At 37.7% G+C, this 19,722-nt stretch overlaps 1 protein-coding gene across 6 annotated transcripts in view; it reads right to left on the bottom strand.

The window, feature by feature from the left end:
- PCNP (PEST proteolytic signal containing nuclear protein) overlaps nucleotides 1–14,909 on the bottom strand; it is a 56,676-nt gene extending 41,767 nt beyond the window's left edge. For 5 of the 6 annotated variants that reach the window (XR_010409747.1, XR_010409779.1, XR_010409781.1 and 2 more), the window contains exons 1-4: nucleotides 14,752–14,909; nucleotides 8,347–8,561; nucleotides 5,199–5,273; nucleotides 257–312 (exon numbers count right to left, since the gene is read on the bottom strand). Coding sequence is in view for 3 of the 6 variants with exons in the window: in XM_054506437.2 (XP_054362412.2) it covers nucleotides 257–312; nucleotides 5,199–5,273; nucleotides 8,347–8,561; nucleotides 14,752–14,878 (473 nt within the window). In the remaining 3 variants the exon portion in view is untranslated. Of the gene's footprint in view, nucleotides 1–256; nucleotides 313–5,198; nucleotides 5,274–8,346; nucleotides 8,562–8,584; nucleotides 8,656–14,751 lie in introns of those variants that run through there. The other variant, XM_045869811.2, reaches the window with a different exon arrangement.
- Between the last annotated feature and the right edge of the window lie 4,813 nt (nucleotides 14,910–19,722).

Below are 19,722 nucleotides of genomic sequence, written 5' to 3'. Positions count from 1 at the left end.
AAAAAACTTAAATTTTAAATCAGAAACATTTCTCATAGCTATCTGAAGAAAATACAGATTACATGTATCTGAAAAGAAATATCCTTAAAATTATTTTTTTTTCATAAGATACTCAATTTCTCTTCCCAGGAGAGAAAATAAGATCACTGATAGCTCACAAAACAAAATTGTTTTGCCCAAATATGCAAGAAAAGCCCAAACAATAAAGATCATTTTAAAAGATCATTCTCTACAATCTTTATAAAAAAATATATACCTTCCAATATTCTTCATCCTCATCTTTGCTTCTGGAGGCATTTCCTCTGGCTCACTCTGAAGGAAAAAAAAAAAAGCAGAGATGTGTTACATGTTTATTAAATTCACTTGATTACTAATAATACTAAATTTTGTATCTAAGTCTTCTAGCACTTTCAAGACTATAAATCTTGGTAAAAGGAGAAAAGTATTTATCTTAACTACATTTTAAAAAGAAACACATAGATCTTCTAGTGTGCTGACTTTGCATAAAGAAAAAAATTTGATAAAAACCTGACATTCTAAAACCCAAACCATTTGTTTACTATGTAGTACACACTGTGCTAAATGCTTTAATATGCACTCTCTTTTAAAATCCTAACAATCCTCAGGGCACCTGAGTGGCTCAGTTGGTTGAGCATCTATCTGACTCTTGGTTTCAGTTTGGGTATGATCTCAGGGTGGTGGAATCAAGCCCTGAGCTGGGTTCCATGCTGGGGTGGGGTGGGGGAGAGAGGGGGGAGTTGGCTTGGGATTCTATTCCTCTGCCCCTTTCCCGACTCTCTCTCAAATAAATAAATCTTTAAAAGAAAAACAAAAAACCCCTAACAATCCTGCTAGGTAGGTATAATTATCATCATTTGCATTTTAAAGGTGAGGTAAATAAGGTTAATTTGTCTAAAGTTAAAAAGCTAATAAACAGCAAAACAGCTAGATGCCAAAGCAAAGATTCTTAACAACTTTATGGTATTGCTCCTTCTAAAAATGTCTCCTTTACTAAAAAGGTATCTTTAAAGTTCATTCTTTCTATACTTCTAAAGATGTTGAAAAGATATGTGATAAGTTAAATTCTTTTTAGATCTGTTTTTATGTATGAATGTTGCTGGGGAGATAATTTTTTTATTTTTAAGTAGGCTCCACAACTGACATGGGGTTTTAACTCATGACCCCGAGACCAAGAATCACATGCATGGTCTACCAACTGAGCCAGCCAGGAGCCCCTAAATATTCTTTTTTAAAAGAGTGTCCTTAAGATCTAGACTAAAGGAGTTTCTCCTGGTCAAATCTGAGATAATTTGAGCATTACTGCCTACTGAATAAAGAATCCATGAGGTGCTCCTGGGTGGCTCAGTCATTAGGCATCTGCCTTGGGCTCAGGTCCTGGTATCGAGTCCCACATCGGGCTCCAGTCCCACATCGGGCTCCCTGCTCACTGGGAATCCTGCTTCTCCCTTTCCCACCCCCTCTGCTTGTGTTCCCTCTCTCGCTGTGTCTCTGTCAAATAAATAAGTAAAATCTTAAAAAAAAAAAAGAATCCATGAGCTTACACTTATATAAATAAGGGAAAGCTCTTCCTTACAGGAAGAGACAATAAATATAAAAGAGATAAAACAATGAGAAAAATCACCACTTGGCAAACATTTATAAAAATTGATTCTGGCAGGAATCATCAATGGATGCTGACACTCATGGGAGTGTTTAAAAAATTATATATTTTCATGTATTCTTTTTTTTAAAGATTTTATTTTTAAGTAACCTCTACACCCAACTTGGAGCTCAAACTTATGACCCCGAGATCAAGAGTCCCATGTTCTACTGACTGAGCCAGCGAGACGCCCCATAAATTTTAATTTATTTTATTTTATTTTAAAAAAAATTTTTATTCTATTAAGATTTATATTTTTATTTTATTGTTATGTTAATCACCATACATCACATCATTAGTTTTTGATGTAGTGTTCCATGAATTCATTGTTTGTGTATATCACCCAGTGCTCCATGCAGAACGTGCCCTCTTTAATACCCATCACCAGGCTAACCCATCCCCCCACCCCCTTCCCCTCTAGAAACCTCAGTTTGTTTCTCAGAGTCCATAGTCTCTCATGGTTCATCTTATTTTTTTTTATTTTAAGTAGGCTCCACACCCAACACGGAGCTTGAACTCACAATCCTGAGATCAAGAGTCACGTGCTCTACCGACTGAGCCAGCCAGGCGCCCCCATGTATTCTTAAAGCATATCCCCAAAAATAAATTTTAATTACAAAAGGTAAAACAGTAATTTGAAAAGTACAGAAATCTGGCAGACATCACTTTAACCAAATGATCAAGGTTAACACTGTCAGTAATGGGACATACTGACAACATGTGCTCCCTGATATGATAACATTAAGAACTTGGCATCACCTCTGTGGTATTCCTGCCAAAATAAGTTAATATGAATCTAATCATGAGGAAACATCACACAAATTCAATCTAAGGAATATTTTACAAAATAACTGGCCTGAACTCTTCAAAAATGTTAATGCCATAAAACAGAAAGAACCAAGAATTATCCAAATTAAAGGAGACTAAGGAGATCTATATTTTTAATATAGATATATTAATATATCTTTATAAATATAAATTTATATAGATTTAATAGATCTAATTAGATATTATATATTAGATACTATATCTATATTAATATAGATATAACACTATCTCTATAATATAGATAATATATCTATATTAATATAGATATATAGATATAAATTTATATAGATAATTTATATAGATATATATTTTTAGTTTTCAAATATATTTTTTTGAAAATATATAAAATATATTTTTAAATTTCAAAATTAATTAAATGGATGCCCTTATTGTCCAACATGCTTTAGGCTAGATATATATCCAAGGTTACTTAACTATGTTCTGCAGAAAAAAGAAAAACCAGACGAAGATTTCAGATGCACACATTCTTTTATCTAAGAAACAAATTAAAGTTTATATCCTTTACCATCAACTTGCTAATTTCTCCATTCGCAAAACAGGAATAACTACATCACACGATTCAGAGGAATATATGAAGGATAAAATAAAGTTACGTGAAAAGATATTCAAACTGTTAGACATTCAAAGTAAGCCAGTACTATCACGTAGCTTACCATTTCCAGCCTCTCTACTTTTGCACATGTTGTTCCCTTCTTCCTATACTGTCCTTCCCTCATACATTCTGTACATACCAAAAAGCTACCTAAAGGGGCGCCTGGGTGGCTCAGTTGTTAAGCATCTGCCTTCGGCTCAGGTCATGATCCCAGGGTCCTGGGATCGAGCCCCGCATCGGGCTCCCTGCTCAGCAGGAAGCCTGCTTCTCCCTCTCCCACTCCCTCTGCTTGTGTTCCTGCTCTTGCTATCTCTCTATCAAATAAATAAATAAAATCTTAAAAAAAAAAAAAAAGCTACCTAAACTCGTAAGAATCATGACAAAACATTAAATTAGTACTTTTCAAACTTTTTTTGAGGGGGTGAAATACTTTTTTTCCTCAAAAAAATCTTATTTGGGTCCCTAAGTATCAAACAAATTAAAGAACAGCTACAAATGAAAAGGGGGCAGGAAACCAGAGCCCTGCTTGTTAGGGATCACCTAACACCACAGTAACGCCTGAGACATTTCCACAGAATCCCAGAACTCTGAGTAGTAGTTTAAAAATATATGATTTAAACTAAGCCTTCATTTTACAGCTGAAAAACTAAGGCTCCAAAAAGGTAAAGTGACTTATTCACAGGCTTTCTACTGGTTAGTAACTAGACAAGAAAGGAAAAGAATCCAGGTCTTCCCATTGCCAGTCCAGTGGTCGTGGTCTTTCCATGCTGCTGCATCTAGTTACTTGGCCTCTCTTCCTTCCCTGAATTTCCACACCACTTTAGGTCTTCAGATACTTTTCTTATTTTGTACTATTTTATGCCCTGCTAGGCTGAATTCCTAGAGGAACATGTCTGATTTATCTTTGTAATCTCACTGTGCCTAGCATGTAGAAATCACCCCAGTGTGTACGATGAGTAAGTCCAAAGAATACAGTGATAACCACAGTAATTCTTTACCTATTGATTTGGGCTCCAAATATTCCATATTCATCCTTGCTCAAACTTCTCTACAAAAATCTCCAGTCCAGTCAAATGCAGCTCCTAAGTATTTACTACTCTTATAACTCTTAGCTTATAAAAGTATTCCTCGGTTTGTCAAAACACTGCCTAATGTTTCGGTATCCAATTCCTATTTCTCCTCTATATATTCTTCCCAATCACTTCAGCCCACAGTATGCTCCTCTGAATGTATAATTCTTAACCACACTGTTTTGGGAGCAATTACTCATGTACCCTGTTAATACTTGTTATACAATGGGGTCACATTTTAAGTGGGGGTTAGTTTCTAAAGTCAGAGACCAAAGAAAAAAATCAGTCAAAATAATGCTTAAATTCCGTATCATGTTATTCATAAGCATAAGAGAGGGGCACTGTGAGAGGCATGAGGATACTAAGACTGCCTTATGCCTAAGGCATAAGGAAACTAAGAGAACAGCAGATAAGTAATGCTCACTCTGGAACACGTGCTTACTGAATAGATTTCTGGCAGAATCACCTGCACTATTTGCTATTCTTCATGGGGATACCAGAAGAAAGCATTACAGCTGCCTTTTTGGAGTTGCATGCATGCACGATGTCTCATCACTGAAGACTCAACTATAAAATTATTAGACAGCAGCATTAAATTTTTCTTTTTTTGAACCCTACATATTTCCTAGCACATATGTGTATTATTACTGTTCATAATAAGCATCTGTTTATTTGATTCTTTTTTTTTTTTTTAAGTAGGCTCCATGCCCAGTATGGGGCTCAAACTCATGACTGTGAAATCAAGACCTGAGCCGAGATCAAGAGTCACTTAACCAACTGAGCCACCCAGAAGCCCCTGTTGATTTGATTCTTAAGTTCATTGCTCCCAAAGGCAATATTTTAAATAATCCTACAACCAAATAAATAGAAATATCCAGATTTTGCAGGCATCACACATACACAAAAAACTATTCAGAATTACAAAAATTCTCTAGTACCATTAGTACAACCTACAATCTGCCACTAACATCTTCCTTTAAGAACTAACTGGTTAAAGTAAAATAAACAAAACTAGGTGTTGACTTACATCTTCATCTTCATTAAAAGCTGCTGCTACTGAAAGGGTTTTTGGAGCAAGCGTTGGAACAGTTTCTTTAGGCTTCTGAAGAAGAAACACATTAAAAAGTATCACATAATGTTAAAAGTATCACATAATGTTTATACAGGCTTGTTTAATGATATAAATAACATCTTCAAAGACTTGATTTTACGTTTTCATAGAAACATATAGTAAGGAACTCAGAACAAACTTTAAAAAAGTCCATTTTTTCTTTTTAAAAATGTGGTTATCAACGGGTAGCTTTAACTTTATTAATTATATGTCCATTTGTTTTCATCCTGTAAAACATTTTCTAGTCAAGATATACATTATCATGTAGCTAACAGGCATCTGGAAAAGGTAAAAGAAAATGATTAGTACTACTTTTCCACAGTAACAAAAAATGAAGTGCAATGTGCCTTGAGAAAGAACATAAAAGACCCTAAGACTCATCTCTCTAGTGGGTAGCTTTCTGACCTGTAGCCTGTAAACATGCTTCTCTTCTATCTAATCTAAGTTTCTGAGGTCAGTTGTCCTCACTATCTTCATACTCTCACCATCCATTTTGTCGATCACCCACTGCAATCTGGCTTCCTCCCTCATTCCCCCATGGCTCCTCACTCACCTAGAATCGGGTAACCTTGGTTCTATAGGGTCACCAATGACCAGTGCGCCGCCTTTGACTCTAATCACCAGCTATTTTTTGAAACACTCCTACCTGGACTTCTCTGACAATGCTTTTTAGATGCTATTCTAATTCTCTGATCTTTTGTTCCATTTCCCCTTGTTTCCCCCGCCAAATGACAGACACCCAAGAATCTATCTTTAGGGATCTCTCCTTTCCTTCTCTGTACTTCCCCAGTCAACTCCATTCACTCCCATAGTTTTAACTACCAAATCCAATGGCTGCCCCAAACAGGATGTCATATGCCAACTAGTTAGCTCCACTCAGAGACCCAATGGGTACTTTAATTCACAGTGTTCTAAGTACCCAAGCCAGAAAACTTTTTCCTCAACTTGCATTCTATTGTAAAGTCTTGTTGCTTAAATCTCTATCTAATAGACCTACATCTCCCTCTGCATTCCCATCAACTACCGACACCCAAGGCCCCTTAGCATTACTTGCCTCAACTACTGTTAGAAATACCATCCCCCCACCTTTCAGTGTTTATTCCCTCTAATCCCCTATAACGGTACCAGAGTGATATGTCTAAAATACAAATCTGTTTAAAAGTTTCCATACAACAGTTCCATAGCTCTGCTAGAACCTAAAGAATAAAACCAAACTATATTATGTAAGTCCTTTATGATTCCGTTCTATGGTCTCATCTGGGGGGCTTTCTATCCCTACATTTGCATACCACTTTCCAACTACAAACAATTTCTTGAATGGCTTCACATCTAAACTGCTTTTGCACAAAATTCTTTTTATCTGAGATGCCCTTTGCCTCCTGTCTACATTTAAGGCCAACTCAAACATCACCTCATCAGTGAAATCTTCTCTGATCTACTGAAACAAAAGGAACCACCCTTTCTTCTATAACACAAACACTTTTTATAAATGTTTGCTTTTGAAGGAATAAAAAAATGTTAATTTGGAGATTATGCATAGAGACTCTAGAAATATCCTTTACTCTTTTAAAGATGTCAGGTGTCTGATGTTGTACATACAGCATATGACACAAGTAAGTGCCTGTTGATCAACTACTTTTTCAATCATATAATCAAAAGCAATAGTTCCAACTATTTTTTGTTATCTTAAAACTCACTTCCCCAAGATGACTGTGTTTATACTAAAGTTTACTTTATAAAAACAGGTTTTTGTTTTCCAAAGATTAAAAGTTTTATTGACTAGGCATTTTCAAACAAAACCCTCCCATCTAAAATGATCAGCAATTACTAAATCATGTTAATGATTTAGAAAACATAGGGATTTAGATATCTAGTTTAGGAGTGTGCTGACCCCAGTAAAATCTATTATCAAGAATAACATCTATATGGAAGTGTACATGAGAATACATGTTTAATGACTATCAAAAAAATCCCACAAGTATTTATGCAGTTGGTCTATGCAACTTTATTTAAAAAAAGGATTGAACAGGAAGAAAAGTCATGAAGTAATGAAGTTACAAGCTGAATGTCTTTTGTCCAGATGAATTTTTTAAAGAAAGAAAGAAAAAGGCAAAACAACATTAGGGTAGGAGTAGGGGTTCTGAGAAATCGTAGCTCTTTTAAAACTAGAGTGTAACTCAAACACACCGACTCTAATGGGAACCTGATTCATATCATATTTTTGAGATCTTTGAATGAACATCTAATGCAAAAATAAAGCTCTATGCATCTGGCAAATGAGCATTAATTTTCACAGAACAGATATGAATAAACAACTTAGGCAATAATCCTAATAATTCTAGGATTATTCTCCTTACACAAGAATGTAACTATTTTCTAAAGCTAAGAGTAATACACTACCTAACATTTTTTTCTTAAAGATCTATGTGGTTGAAACATATGAAACATATGAAATTGTCACTTTTGTCGGTCAGAAATAGTCAAATCTAGGAACTTCGTATGTTTCAATCTAATATTTCAAAACTTTCCAGATACTCCATGGTTAATAATTAAATTAATTCAAGGTTTATATTTACAACAAGGGCTCAAAAGTTGATCTGTCATAGGATATACAGGGCTCAATGTCCATTTATAGCTCCGAAGTAATCAGGAAGCAGTTATCAAGTAATACCTTACTAGTACTGATTTCTAGAGATATTATTTTTAATATTACTGGAATTAAAAGGTAAGAAAAATAAACCGAAATTCTTCCTGAAAATATTTTTCAGAGGTTTTTGCTCAACTTGGAAAAAATTCTAAGCTGTTACTTTATAAATCATATATATTCCTTATAATAGTTGCTCCTTCTCATATTCCAAACCTTTTAAAAAAGTTTTCTTGAGTTACAATTTTTCCACACCATTCCTGAATGCAGAGCTGGTAACGTCTTAAATACTTACGTGTAAGTTCACGCACTAATGTACCTTTTTAGACTGAATTTACCATAACCCCCTAATAGCAGGTTCCTGAAACAAAAATTCTTAAGTCCCATTATGAACATCATACAGGTAAAATAACAACTCACACTTGATCCAAGTTTGATGGATATGGCTGAGGCTTTCTTTGTCGTCTGACTACCTATGGCAAATCCAAACTTGGAGATCTTTGTAGGCTTTGTTGGGAGGTCTGCAGCTTCTTCTTCAGCTGATCGCTTCTCAGCGCTGCGACTGGAACTTTCCCCTCCATTACTGGAAGAAACAGTCTTAGTTTTCACAGGTTTTTCTGCTTCTTCTTCAGGTCCTGGTGAAGTCGAAACAACTTACCAAGATGAGCTATTTTTACTGAGCAGATTGATGGGAGCAGCAACCTCAAAAAGCATCGTTATAAGGAAGATACCTCTGCAGTTGTCACCTACTGACCCAACAGTCTCCTCCACTGTTTGTTAGAGTATACAGCAGGAACTGAGATTGTGTGGCAGTAGAAGAGGCTCCCATGAATTAACTAGCATAAAATACAGAGCAATTTAAAATTATAAACATAGAGTTCACAAAATCTAAGACCCTTCAACTAAACACTATTATAAAAGTTATATAATAATCTAGTCATTTGTGGGATTTTGCTTTTTAGAAATTAAGGTCTATAAATTCTTCTACACAAATTAGCGTGTGAGCAATTGGTCACATCACAGAACAATACATTTGATTAATAAATTCTGACATTCTTCAATTATGTAGTACTAGTTATACAAAAAGTACCTAGTTATGAATGGCCTATTATTACCAGAACTACAACATTAATACAGCCTGGAGTAAGTTTCTTGAGTGATGTATTCCTCACGTACCTCTCACACAATTTTTAGAGTTGAAATGGAAACTGAAGGAAGACATCAAGTCATTCCCTCTTATGTAATTTAATTCTACTCTGAAAGCTTGATTATCACCTATTTTAACAATCATACTTAGGTTTACACACTACTTTTTCTCATGAAAGAAAGACAAGCTAATTATAATTTCAAATAGAAGCCATACATATGTAGATTTGGAATGTAAGATGGCTTTCAGTAATTGTGCTTGTATTTGTATTAATCCATGACAAAATAAGTTTGCATCTTGAGTATCTTTGGTCCTTTAGAGGAGAAGGCTATTTAAGAGCATACTGAATGGTAAGATAGAAGAAGTCTGGTTGATTAAAAATTTTATTTTCTTTCCCCAATTCACCCTATAGAATGTTTTCTGCTACACTAAACAGTTTATTTATGAAGAGAAGATAGGCTCTAAGCAATAGCCCTGACAACAAGTTAACAGGACAAACAACTAGAATGGGGGAAAAGTGGAAAATCAAACACAAATAGATGGACAAGTAACAGATTAAAAAATCCAGAGGCTATAGCTCTCAATCTATATAATTTTGGAAGGATGAGGTCTCTAGATTAATAAGCACTTTGAACAGAACATTTGATTTTGTTTAGAGGAAAGATAACAGGAACTCTTTATTCCCTTTGGACAAGGAGTGAAAGTTGTAATAACAATGTAGGGGAATTAAGCAGGACTAGGCTTTGGTATTTCCTCAGGAGACAAAGATAGCACTGGAATGGTTGCTGGAGGTGCCATTTACTTATTTAGATATGAAATTACAAAAGCACCTAAAGAATGTAAGATCAACATTTAATAGCTGAAATACAGAAATCAATTTAGAATTTCTAGGGGCACCTGGGTGGCTCAGTCGGTTAAGCGTTTGCCTTCAGCTCAGGTCATGATCTCAGGATCCTGGGATAGAGTCCCACATTGGGCTCCCCGTTCAGCGGGGAGTCTGCTTCTCCCTCTCCCTCAGCCCCCCAACCCCCTATCCTCTCTCTCTCAAATAAACAAATAAAATCTTTTAAAAATTAATTTAGAATTTCTTAAAAAAAAAAACCCAACAGTATTATGCCAACATTAGTTTTTTCAAAGCCTAAGTTTAGAACTAAAAGCATTACTCTAAATTTTATTTAAAGATTTTATTTATTTATCTGACAGAGAGAGAACACAAACAGGGGGAGTGGGAGAGGGAGAAGCAGGCTTCCAGCCGACCAGGGAGCCCAATGCGGGGCTCGATCCCAGGACTCTGGGACCACGACCTGAGCCAAAGGCAGACACTTAACGATGGAGCCACCCAGGTACCTCCTAAATTTTATTCTGCATTCTATTTATAGCTTTAATCAAGTATGAGTTTTACTGTAGAACCTAAACAATGATAACTATTTCTTTGTGACTAAAATTGAAAACACAGTCTCTATATATGGGAACATATAGAAACATATAGAAAATGCACTGGGTTTACATAGAGAAACAATCGATACACTAAGGCACAAGTTTTGTGCAAACACAAACTCCGAAAAACATCAAAACAAATAGCATAAAGAACATTTAATCTTGACTGCAGTATTCTCTGCTCTTTGAACTGTGACCCAAGAGCTATATATAATTAGTCAAGATTTCCAGTTCTTTAAAACACCCTATCTTTTCTTAATTCTAGGTCTCCTTTTACCCAGAAAATAATTCTGGAACAAAGAATCTAGAAAAACTACAGGGTGCCTGGGTGGCTCAGTCAGTTAAGCGTCTGCCTTCGGCTCAGCTCATGATCCCAGGGTCCTGGGATCAAGCCCTGCATCGGGCTCCCTGGTCCGTGGGGAGTCTGCTTCTCCTTCTCCCTCTGCCCTGCTGCTCCTACTTGTGCTTGCTCTGTGTCAAACAAATAAAAATAAAATCTTAAAAAAAAAAAAAAAGAATCTAGAAAAGCTAAAGCATAAGTATAAAACAAAGTGAAAAACATAAATCTTACTATAATATTAATACCATTAAGTGTGACAGCTGGCTGAACTAGTATGTGATAATATATGGAACACAATACTATCTGTCCAATCCCACGATGCTATAGGGAAAATACCTATGGACACTACTGTAGCATGAACAGGGGAGTTGGGAAAACTACCACTAATTAAGTAATCAACTAATTAATGTGAAATCAAAATTCAACTTTATTCACATATGCTTTCTTGTCACCTTAAGAGGCAATCTGTTAAGACCACCCACATCTCAGGTCCACAATGGAGATGGAACGTATTATGTCTAGCAGGTCATTTCTAAACATGACTGATTCCAGGGATGCCTGGGTGGCTCAGTCGGTTAAGCGTCTGCCTTCAGCTGAAGTCATGATCCCAGCGTCCTGGGATCCAGTCCCACATTGGGCTCCTTGCTCAATGGGGAGCCTGCTTCCCCCTCTGCCTGCCCCCTCCCCCTGCTTGTGCTCTGTCCCTCTCTGACAAATAAATAAAATCTTAAAAAAATAATAATAAAAAAACAAACATGACTGATTCCAAATCCAGCAAATTATTTTTGGACATAGTAAATAACTGTCTGGCTGTGCTCAACTCTTTAAGTTTGTTGTTTTCTTTTCTTTTCTTTTTAAAGCATTTATAGATATTCAACAGCTTTAGAAAATATCCACTCTTCAGTGAAAAGATGGGGGAAAAGGAGTGAAAAAAAGATGGGTGTTGTATTAGTACTCATTACTTAGCCTTAAATGGCTCTATGTGTCACATAGATTGCAGCTTTTATTTTTTTAGGTAATCCTCCTCTAATAATTATGTAGTAAAATATACAAAACATTTAGGAAATAAAGCAAATGGAATATGCAATGAAAATGGAAAAGTGTGACAGCCAAATCTATATTATTATCAATGTGACTGTACAAGTCTATATATATAGTTCATTAGAAGAGAAAATTATTTCAACCTCATGTGAACTTTGAAATATATCATTAAATATAAACATTAATTTCTATGTCCAATAAGGTGTTTTTCTTTAAATACAACATGTACTACACTTTAGCATTTGGGGGCTTTTAATCAAGAACTCCTGTTTTCTATTTATTTAATAGGATCTTTGTATTTTGGGCCATGGAAAACAAAAATTTTAGATGACCATGGATTAGCAATGTGAAAATTTTTAGCAACATAATTTATATTTTATTTATTTTTATTTTTTAACATAATTTGTATTTTAAACAATGAGTAAATATGTGATCAGTTTTCTAAAAATAAAATCACAATTGATAGCAAAACATTAATATAATTATATAAAAGTACTAGATTCTTTATCAAGGAATATTTTAATAAAAGGGATTTTTATCTAGTTTGCATTCATTCTGAGCTAACAAGTGTGTAGTTAATGTGAAATCAAATTACACGTGGTACTGGCATTTTTTTTTTCTTTTCTATTGAGTAGCTGGAGAGGAAAGGTAGGTCTTGGAGAACAAAGTTACCTTACTATGAAAAAGAAGTACCTAATAAAGTTTAAGTCCATAAGGGCATATCCTTCATGACCCATTTGTATTCTGGTAGCTTCATCTGAAAAAAGGGCACATAGCTACCTCTCCAAAAGGACTGGTGTGCAGCTTAAATGAGAACATATTCAAGACCCTCCTAGTGGCTGGCAGAAGAAATGTCAATTTCATTAAAATAGTTATTAGATAGCTTAAAACAGCACAAGATGGCCATGATTATGATATGGACAGCTTTTTTCTAAGATTTCAGTTTCAAGGAGCCACAAAAATTTTGCCGAAGGGAGAATAAAAATCTGCCCAAAGCCTTATCCTTTGCATTCTCCTCCTCTTTAAGGTGAGAGCAAGTTCAAGTAAGTAGCTTCTCTTACTGACATGAATTCATTCATAGCTACTTAGAAAAAATTACACTTCCAACTACTGGACTCTTCAATAGGAGCTAAAAATCAGCTAGGTAAGCTCTTAAGACAAACTTGAGAGTGTTTCAAAATAGTGCCAACTTGCCACAAAATTAGCAATTCAGCCAATCCACAGTATTAAATGTTTTAGCTATGATTTCTCTGTACAAATTAAAAATATCTGACATTCAAAAATGATTTCTATGCAACAGTACTATCTTCTTGTTAAGGCAGGCACATCCAAGGCAAATTATGGCAAAGTTATTAAGGGATAGTACTTAGTCTAAATCACCAACAAGGGTACCATAACTTTTGATATCAATCATCCAAGTTAATTTTATACTAACACTCCACATACAAAAACATGCTACAATAGAAACTTCAACATTCATACTACAGAGTTAATTATCCCTAACTGAAAGGGTGGTGGATAAATTACACAGTCTGGTTATGCTGACACTTAAGGTACATTTCGGCAACACATTAAACACATCTTTAATACTCTCAAGACACTTAAAAAGCTATTCTACAAAGTTAAAAGATAGTCTAAAAGCCAGTTAAGATTCTTCAGGTTGCAGATCTTTGTTTTTTCCCAAACTACTAATTTTTTATGTTATTTTACTCAATAATTTCCAAAACGATTTTTGAGGGGAAAAAAACATCCCTAATGAGATAGTACTATATGGTCTAAATTGCTGTTTAATTAACTGAATATTACGCTTTTCTCAGTTTTTGTTCCCAAGGCAATTCATATTAAACGTCATGTTAGTAAGGTCCTAATAATTGCCTTCATATGCTCTTAATCCTCGGTATTTTCTCAAACTAAATATTTTAAGGGATAAGATTTGAGGGAGTCAGAATAGAGAGTAATACTTAAAACGTTCTAAAGATATTATGATCACCTCGCACGTGTTAAGTTACTTGCCTTGTTGCGACAAAGGGGGGTGGGGGCTTGGAGAGATGTTCCTTTACCTTCATGCACAAGGCCCAAATTTACAGGGGTGGAAGATACAGAATGGAGATAGCTGTAACCTGAGTTAGCATCATAACAAAATACAGGAAAAGTCACACTAGCCTATTAAGCCACCTAAATATCTGTCATGCAGTTAGCTGGCAACAGCCTAACTAAGAAAAAGCGGACAATTCAAAGGCAATCAAACCCTAACCCTAGACCCCGCAGCTTAAACCAGCGGGCAGGCAAAGGTATTCTTTCCCTCCACCTCGACCCATCCCGTTACAGGGTCGATTTTCGGCTTGAAAATAAGAGAAAAGGCCGGGATCGTCGACCTCCTCGGCGAAAAGGGAGAAGCAAACTAACTCCTAGGTGTAACTTAGAGGCCAACACCGTCGGAAACTCGGCCTGCGGCCAGTTCCTGCGGCCACTGCTCGGTGACTCCCACTGTGTGTGTACGCGTGTTTTCTGATGTGCGTCTCCGGTGTGGCGGTAGCGGCTCCTGCACTGCCGCTCCCGGTCCCACCCCGAGTTCGGTCCCCCTTTCTGGTACCCATCTCCCCTCTCCTCGGAAGCAGGGCCTCCGGTGGGGCCAGCAGGTGACGGACAGTGGCCGGCTCTCCCCCGGCAAGGAAGCGATGTGGGCCCGGATCCCAGCGGGCCGCGCCGGGCGTGCCCGGGTCTCGTCTGGGCCCAGCACCTGGCCGGGTGAGCGCCAGATCCGCCCATTCTCGCTCCCATCCTACTCCCCCAACCCCGGGGACCTCAAAGAAAGGCCCAGAGCATCCCACGCAGCCCGCGACGCTGGGGTTGTGTTCACCTCCGGCGGCTCCAGCTCGCTGCGGTTTCTCGGGCTTCTCCTCTCCCGCCTTCCCGTCCGCCATTTTCCCCGCCGCGGCCTCCCCTGCAGCCACGCCAAGGACGTCACGACCCCGCCCAACAACCATTGAGTTTCGGAGCTAGCTGGCGAGGCAGCAGCCTAGAGCGGCCCTGGAAAGTGAAAAGAGGCCGTTTTGGAAACGGAAGTGAATGTGACATCATCTGCGAGTCGCCTCTCAACGAAGGGCGGGGAAGGTTGGGCTGCGTGTCTATGGAAGACTGGTTAGGGACTTGACTGGAGCTTGCTTAGGTTTTCCTGGTCCGGAGAAGTGGGGGAGATATGGGAGCATCACTCTGCAAACGTTGGTGGAATCATGTAAGGTTTCTGCAGACCAGGGTGTGACTACACCTGAAGCGAGCCTGCTCTATTCATTCTGGTCTTTCTGGATTACCTGTGCTTTCTTAAAAAAAAAAAAAAAAAAAGAGGGCAGTGGGGTCTCCTGGCTGGCTCAGAAGAGCGTGGGGCTGATCTCGGGCTCCTGAGTTCCAGCCCCATGTTGGGTGTAGAGATTATTTACATATATAAAACTTAAAAAAAAAAGTCCTAAAAACAAAACATAATATTTATGGGGCGCCCTCTTGTGTCAGACACTATCTTGTTTAATCCCTACAACAGTCCAATGCAGAATTACTCTTTTTAATTAGCTATGAGAATTGAGGCCAAACAGTAATTTGTCTAATGTCACATAGCCAAATGGTAAAACTACTTTTTCTGTAGGTCGTAATTGTCATATCAACTTAAGTTACCTTGGTGGCCTGGGTGGCTCAGTCAGTTAAGCGTCTGTCTTTGGCTCCGTCATGACCCTAGGGTCTTGGGATCAAGTCCCACATCCAGCTCCTTGCTCAGCGGGGAACCTGCTTCTCCCTCTGTCTGCTGCTTCCCCTGCTTGTGTGCTCTCTCTCTGACAAAATCTTTTTAAAAAGAGAGAAGTTACCTCATTCAGTTAAGATTGCAGTCATTTCAACCTTACTTAGAAAACTTTAGTGAGGGCACCTGGGTGGCTCAGTCATTAAGCATCTGTCTTCGGCTCAGGTCATGGTCCCAGGGTTCTGGGATCAAGTCCCACATCGGGCTCCCTGCTCCGCGGAGATCCTGCTTCTCCCTCTTGGGCTCCTCCTGCTTGTGTTCCCTCTCTTGCTGTGTCTTTGTCAAATAAATAAATAAAATCTTTAAAAAAAACAAAACTTTAATGAATCCTTAGGGTTTGCAGAATGAGGTCCAAGTGTTACATTGGGCCCTAGCCTAACTTTCTAGACTCATCTTCCTTGTCTCCCTATATTTATACTACCCTCTTGCCATATGGGGTCAATTCCTCGCCTAGGGACCTGGAGTTTCTGGGTTTGCCCTATATTAAAAGTGTTAACAGAAATTAGTCTTAAGAAGGGGCACCTGGGTGGTTCAGTCAGTTGAACATCTACCTTCAGCCCAGGTCATGATTTCAGGTTCCTGGGATCCAACCCTGCATCAGGCTCCTTGCTCAGCGGGGAGCCTGCTTCTCCCTGTCTGCCACTTCCCCTGCTTGTGCACCCTCTCTCTCTCTCTGACAAATAAATAAATAAAATCTTAAAAATATATATAAAAAAATAATTGTACCTCCTCTAAGGGTGGTCATGGGGATCAAATGGCATTCAAATTAAGATATGCTGTAACCATTAAAACACATACCAAATTTTGAAGGCTTAGCATATAAAAAAATACGAATGTAAAATCTCATTAGTTTTTATACAGATTACACATTGAAGTGATAATCCTGTGGGCATATGGGTTAAATAAAATATATTAGTTTCATCTGCTTACTTATTTTTAATATGGCTACTGGGAATTTTAAAAGCATATATGCTATTGAATAGCAGTGTGGGGAGGAAATGGAAACAGTAAGTTCTTAATATTTGCTTGAAGACTGGCTTAGATATTAAGAACTTAAAAATGGGTAATATAGTAGGGATAATAGTTAAGTAAAGACTTCTTCCTTTTAAAATTGTTTTAATAATTAAAATTTGGGAAGTTGGTAGCATGTTTGAAAAGAGCAAAAGGAGAGCTAGAAATGGTATTACATGAAAACATCTGCCTACTAGGTAAGAAGATAATTAGAACGTAGGCAACAAAAAATTACCTTCAGAGTGGAAGAATACTATAAATTATTGAGTGTTTGAGATAGAAGAGCTACTTCCTACTTAGTGACTGGGAAAGCAGACCATTTAGTTTGGAGAAGTTGAAGTATCTAGGTCTGTTAAATTCCAAATTCCAAAACATTTGGAAAATTAAAATTGTATGAGTTTAAACTGTGGATGAATTTGCCATTGTAATTTATCTGTGTAAGAGTCTTAGAAATCGGGGGCACCTGGGTGGCTGGATCGGTTATGTCCACCTTTGGATCGGGTCATGATCCTAGAATCCAAGGATTGAGCCTCGTATAGAGCTTCCTGCTCAGTGGGGAGTCTGCTTTCTCCCTCAGCCCCTCCCCCTCCCTATGCTTATGCTTTCTCTCTCTCTCTCTCAAAATCTTTTTTTTTTTTTAAAGATTTATTTATTTATTTGAAAGAGCGAGTACATGAGTGGGGGAGGGTCAGAGGGAGAAGCAGGCTCCTCGCTGAGCAGGGAGCCCGATGTGGGACTCAATCCCGGGACTCCGGGATCATGACCTGAGCCGAAGGCAGTCGCTTAACCAACTGAGCCACCCAGGCGCCCTCTCTCAAAATCTTAAAAAAAAAAGAAAGGAATCAGTTACTGCTTAGCCATTTGGAAACAAAATGGTCTTTTTTAAATTAAAATTTTAAATTCTAGTGTTACCTCAATGAAATACCTTAGCATACCATTGCAACAAAGAAATAAGAATATACTCCTCAAAAAGACAACTTGCATATACTAGATTAGAAATTCCATACATTTTAGGGTGCCTGGGTGGCTCAATTGATTAGGCATCTGCCTTCAGCTCAGGTCATGATCCCATGGTCCTGGGATCGAGTCCCACTTTGGGCTCCTTGCTCAGTGGGGAGCCTGCTTCTCCCTCTGCTTGCCCCCTCTTCCTCCCCCCCACGCTCTCTCTCGCCATCTCTGTCAAATAAACAAATAAAATCTTAAAAAAAAATTCCATATATTTTGAACATAGCCTAAATTACATAACTAGTTAATATTTACTTAGCATTTATGGGCCAGACTCAATATTAAATGTTTTATATGAGTCAAAAACTATTTCTAATCTCCTTTTTATAGAGGAGGAAAACTGAAATTTCAAGAGATTAAGCAATTTAGGCGTCAGAGCCTATAGTGTAGCTGGAACCCAGGGAGTAGGGCTAGGACTTGGGAGATCAGTAAGGTGCCCTAGAAGCCTTGTTTGCCTCGCTCTAGGTGCCAGTCCTGCCAGGAAATCCTAAATCCTGTTCTTAAGTACTATGCTGTTTTATCTTCACTGTATCTCAAATGGCTCAAATAGTAGCACCTTGCCACTTAGCTGGGTCAAAGGTTGAAATTCATTCATATCACATTTATCATCAATTCTAAGTTTACACATCACTTTCTCAAGGCCCTTCCTAATCCCACTCGTGAGTTTAGGTTAGGCATCCATTGTTTTTTCCATTGTACTTCATACTCGACTTATTATAGTGTATAATTTATAGGTTGAAAGCCGGGACTTTAAAGTCAGACAGATCTTTTGAATTCTGAGACTATACTTAAAGGCTGAATTTTGAGTAAATTTTCCTTATCTGTAAAAAAGGTACTATTAAGCAACTAAGTTATAGGTACTATAATTGTAGTTTAGTATAATATATATAATAATAGTATAATTGTTTAATTCATGTAAACTGCATATTGCTTGGCAGAGTACTTAGTAGTATTTGGTAAAAGATTAAATCCTGCTTTAAGAAATGTATTGGACTGCATCTCATGTTAATTTCCAGTTCAAAAATTAGGTAGAAGTAGTTGGCTATCCATCTCTATTTCCTATGTTTTCAAAAAATTTAAGAGTGCCGGTAGTCTACAATGAACATTTCCTAAAGTTCTTTTTTTAGGAAACAAGTACACATTTTCTCAAGTATAGTAGGACTTATTAGGTAGCAAGTGGCAGAAACCCAACTCAAACTGGCTTAGGCAAAAAAGGGGAATTTATTAGAGAAATTACCGGGGTATTACATGAGGTTCAAACAACCAATGAATGCTAAAGGCAAATCTATAGCTGTACCTCAGGGATAATTGGAAGCAGGGATTTAAACCGCTCCAAAAATTGGTCTTATTTTTATATGTAAGCTTCACTCCCTACTATATAGCCTGTCTTCCTTCGTAAAAAGGAAGGCCACCATCAATTCCAGGGCTTCCTGTCAAGTCCGCCATCAGATAGTGACACAGGTTTAGTTCTCACATCCAAAAATCCTAGAAAAGGGTTCTGACTAGCCTATCTCTAAGTTTGAATGAGGTGTTTCCTTGGGGATAATCAGCTGTGGCCAGGACAAGGTCCGTAAAAATATAGCAGCTTCCGCTCAAGTCACATGGCTAGAGAAAAGTTTTTCCTAGAAAAGGAAAGCTGGGGCACCTAGGTGGCTCAATTAAGCAGCTGACTTCAGCTCTGGTCATGATCTCAGGGTCCTGGGATGGAGCCCCTGATCCAGCTTCCCGCTCAGCAGGGAGTCAGCTTGTCCCTCTGCCTCTGCCCCTCCCCCAGCTCATGCTCTTTGTCTCAAAAAAAAGGAAAGCTCTCTATACAATAGGTAAGTGCTGTATGTAACAGTCAAGTAAACCCCCCTTTTCTTCCTACAGTCATCAAGTAAACCCCCCTTTTTCTTCCTAAGAGGACACGAAATAAATTTCATCCCCCCAAACCCGTTTTTCGTAATATAGGCGAATCCCATGACATGCCAAGGGATGTCTTAACCTTTTAACCAAAATTCAGTTAAACAATAAACTTCAGTGCCTATG

This window comes from Mirounga angustirostris, unplaced genomic scaffold, assembly GCF_029215605.1.
Source record: "Mirounga angustirostris isolate CCGP_5_RB_7025 unplaced genomic scaffold, mMirAng1.0.hap1 SCAF_1, whole genome shotgun sequence".
In the NCBI taxonomy this organism is placed as follows: Eukaryota; Metazoa; Chordata; class Mammalia; order Carnivora; family Phocidae; genus Mirounga; species Mirounga angustirostris.
Note: the sequence above shows the minus strand (reverse complement) of the source record. Positions and strands in the feature narration are given on the sequence as shown.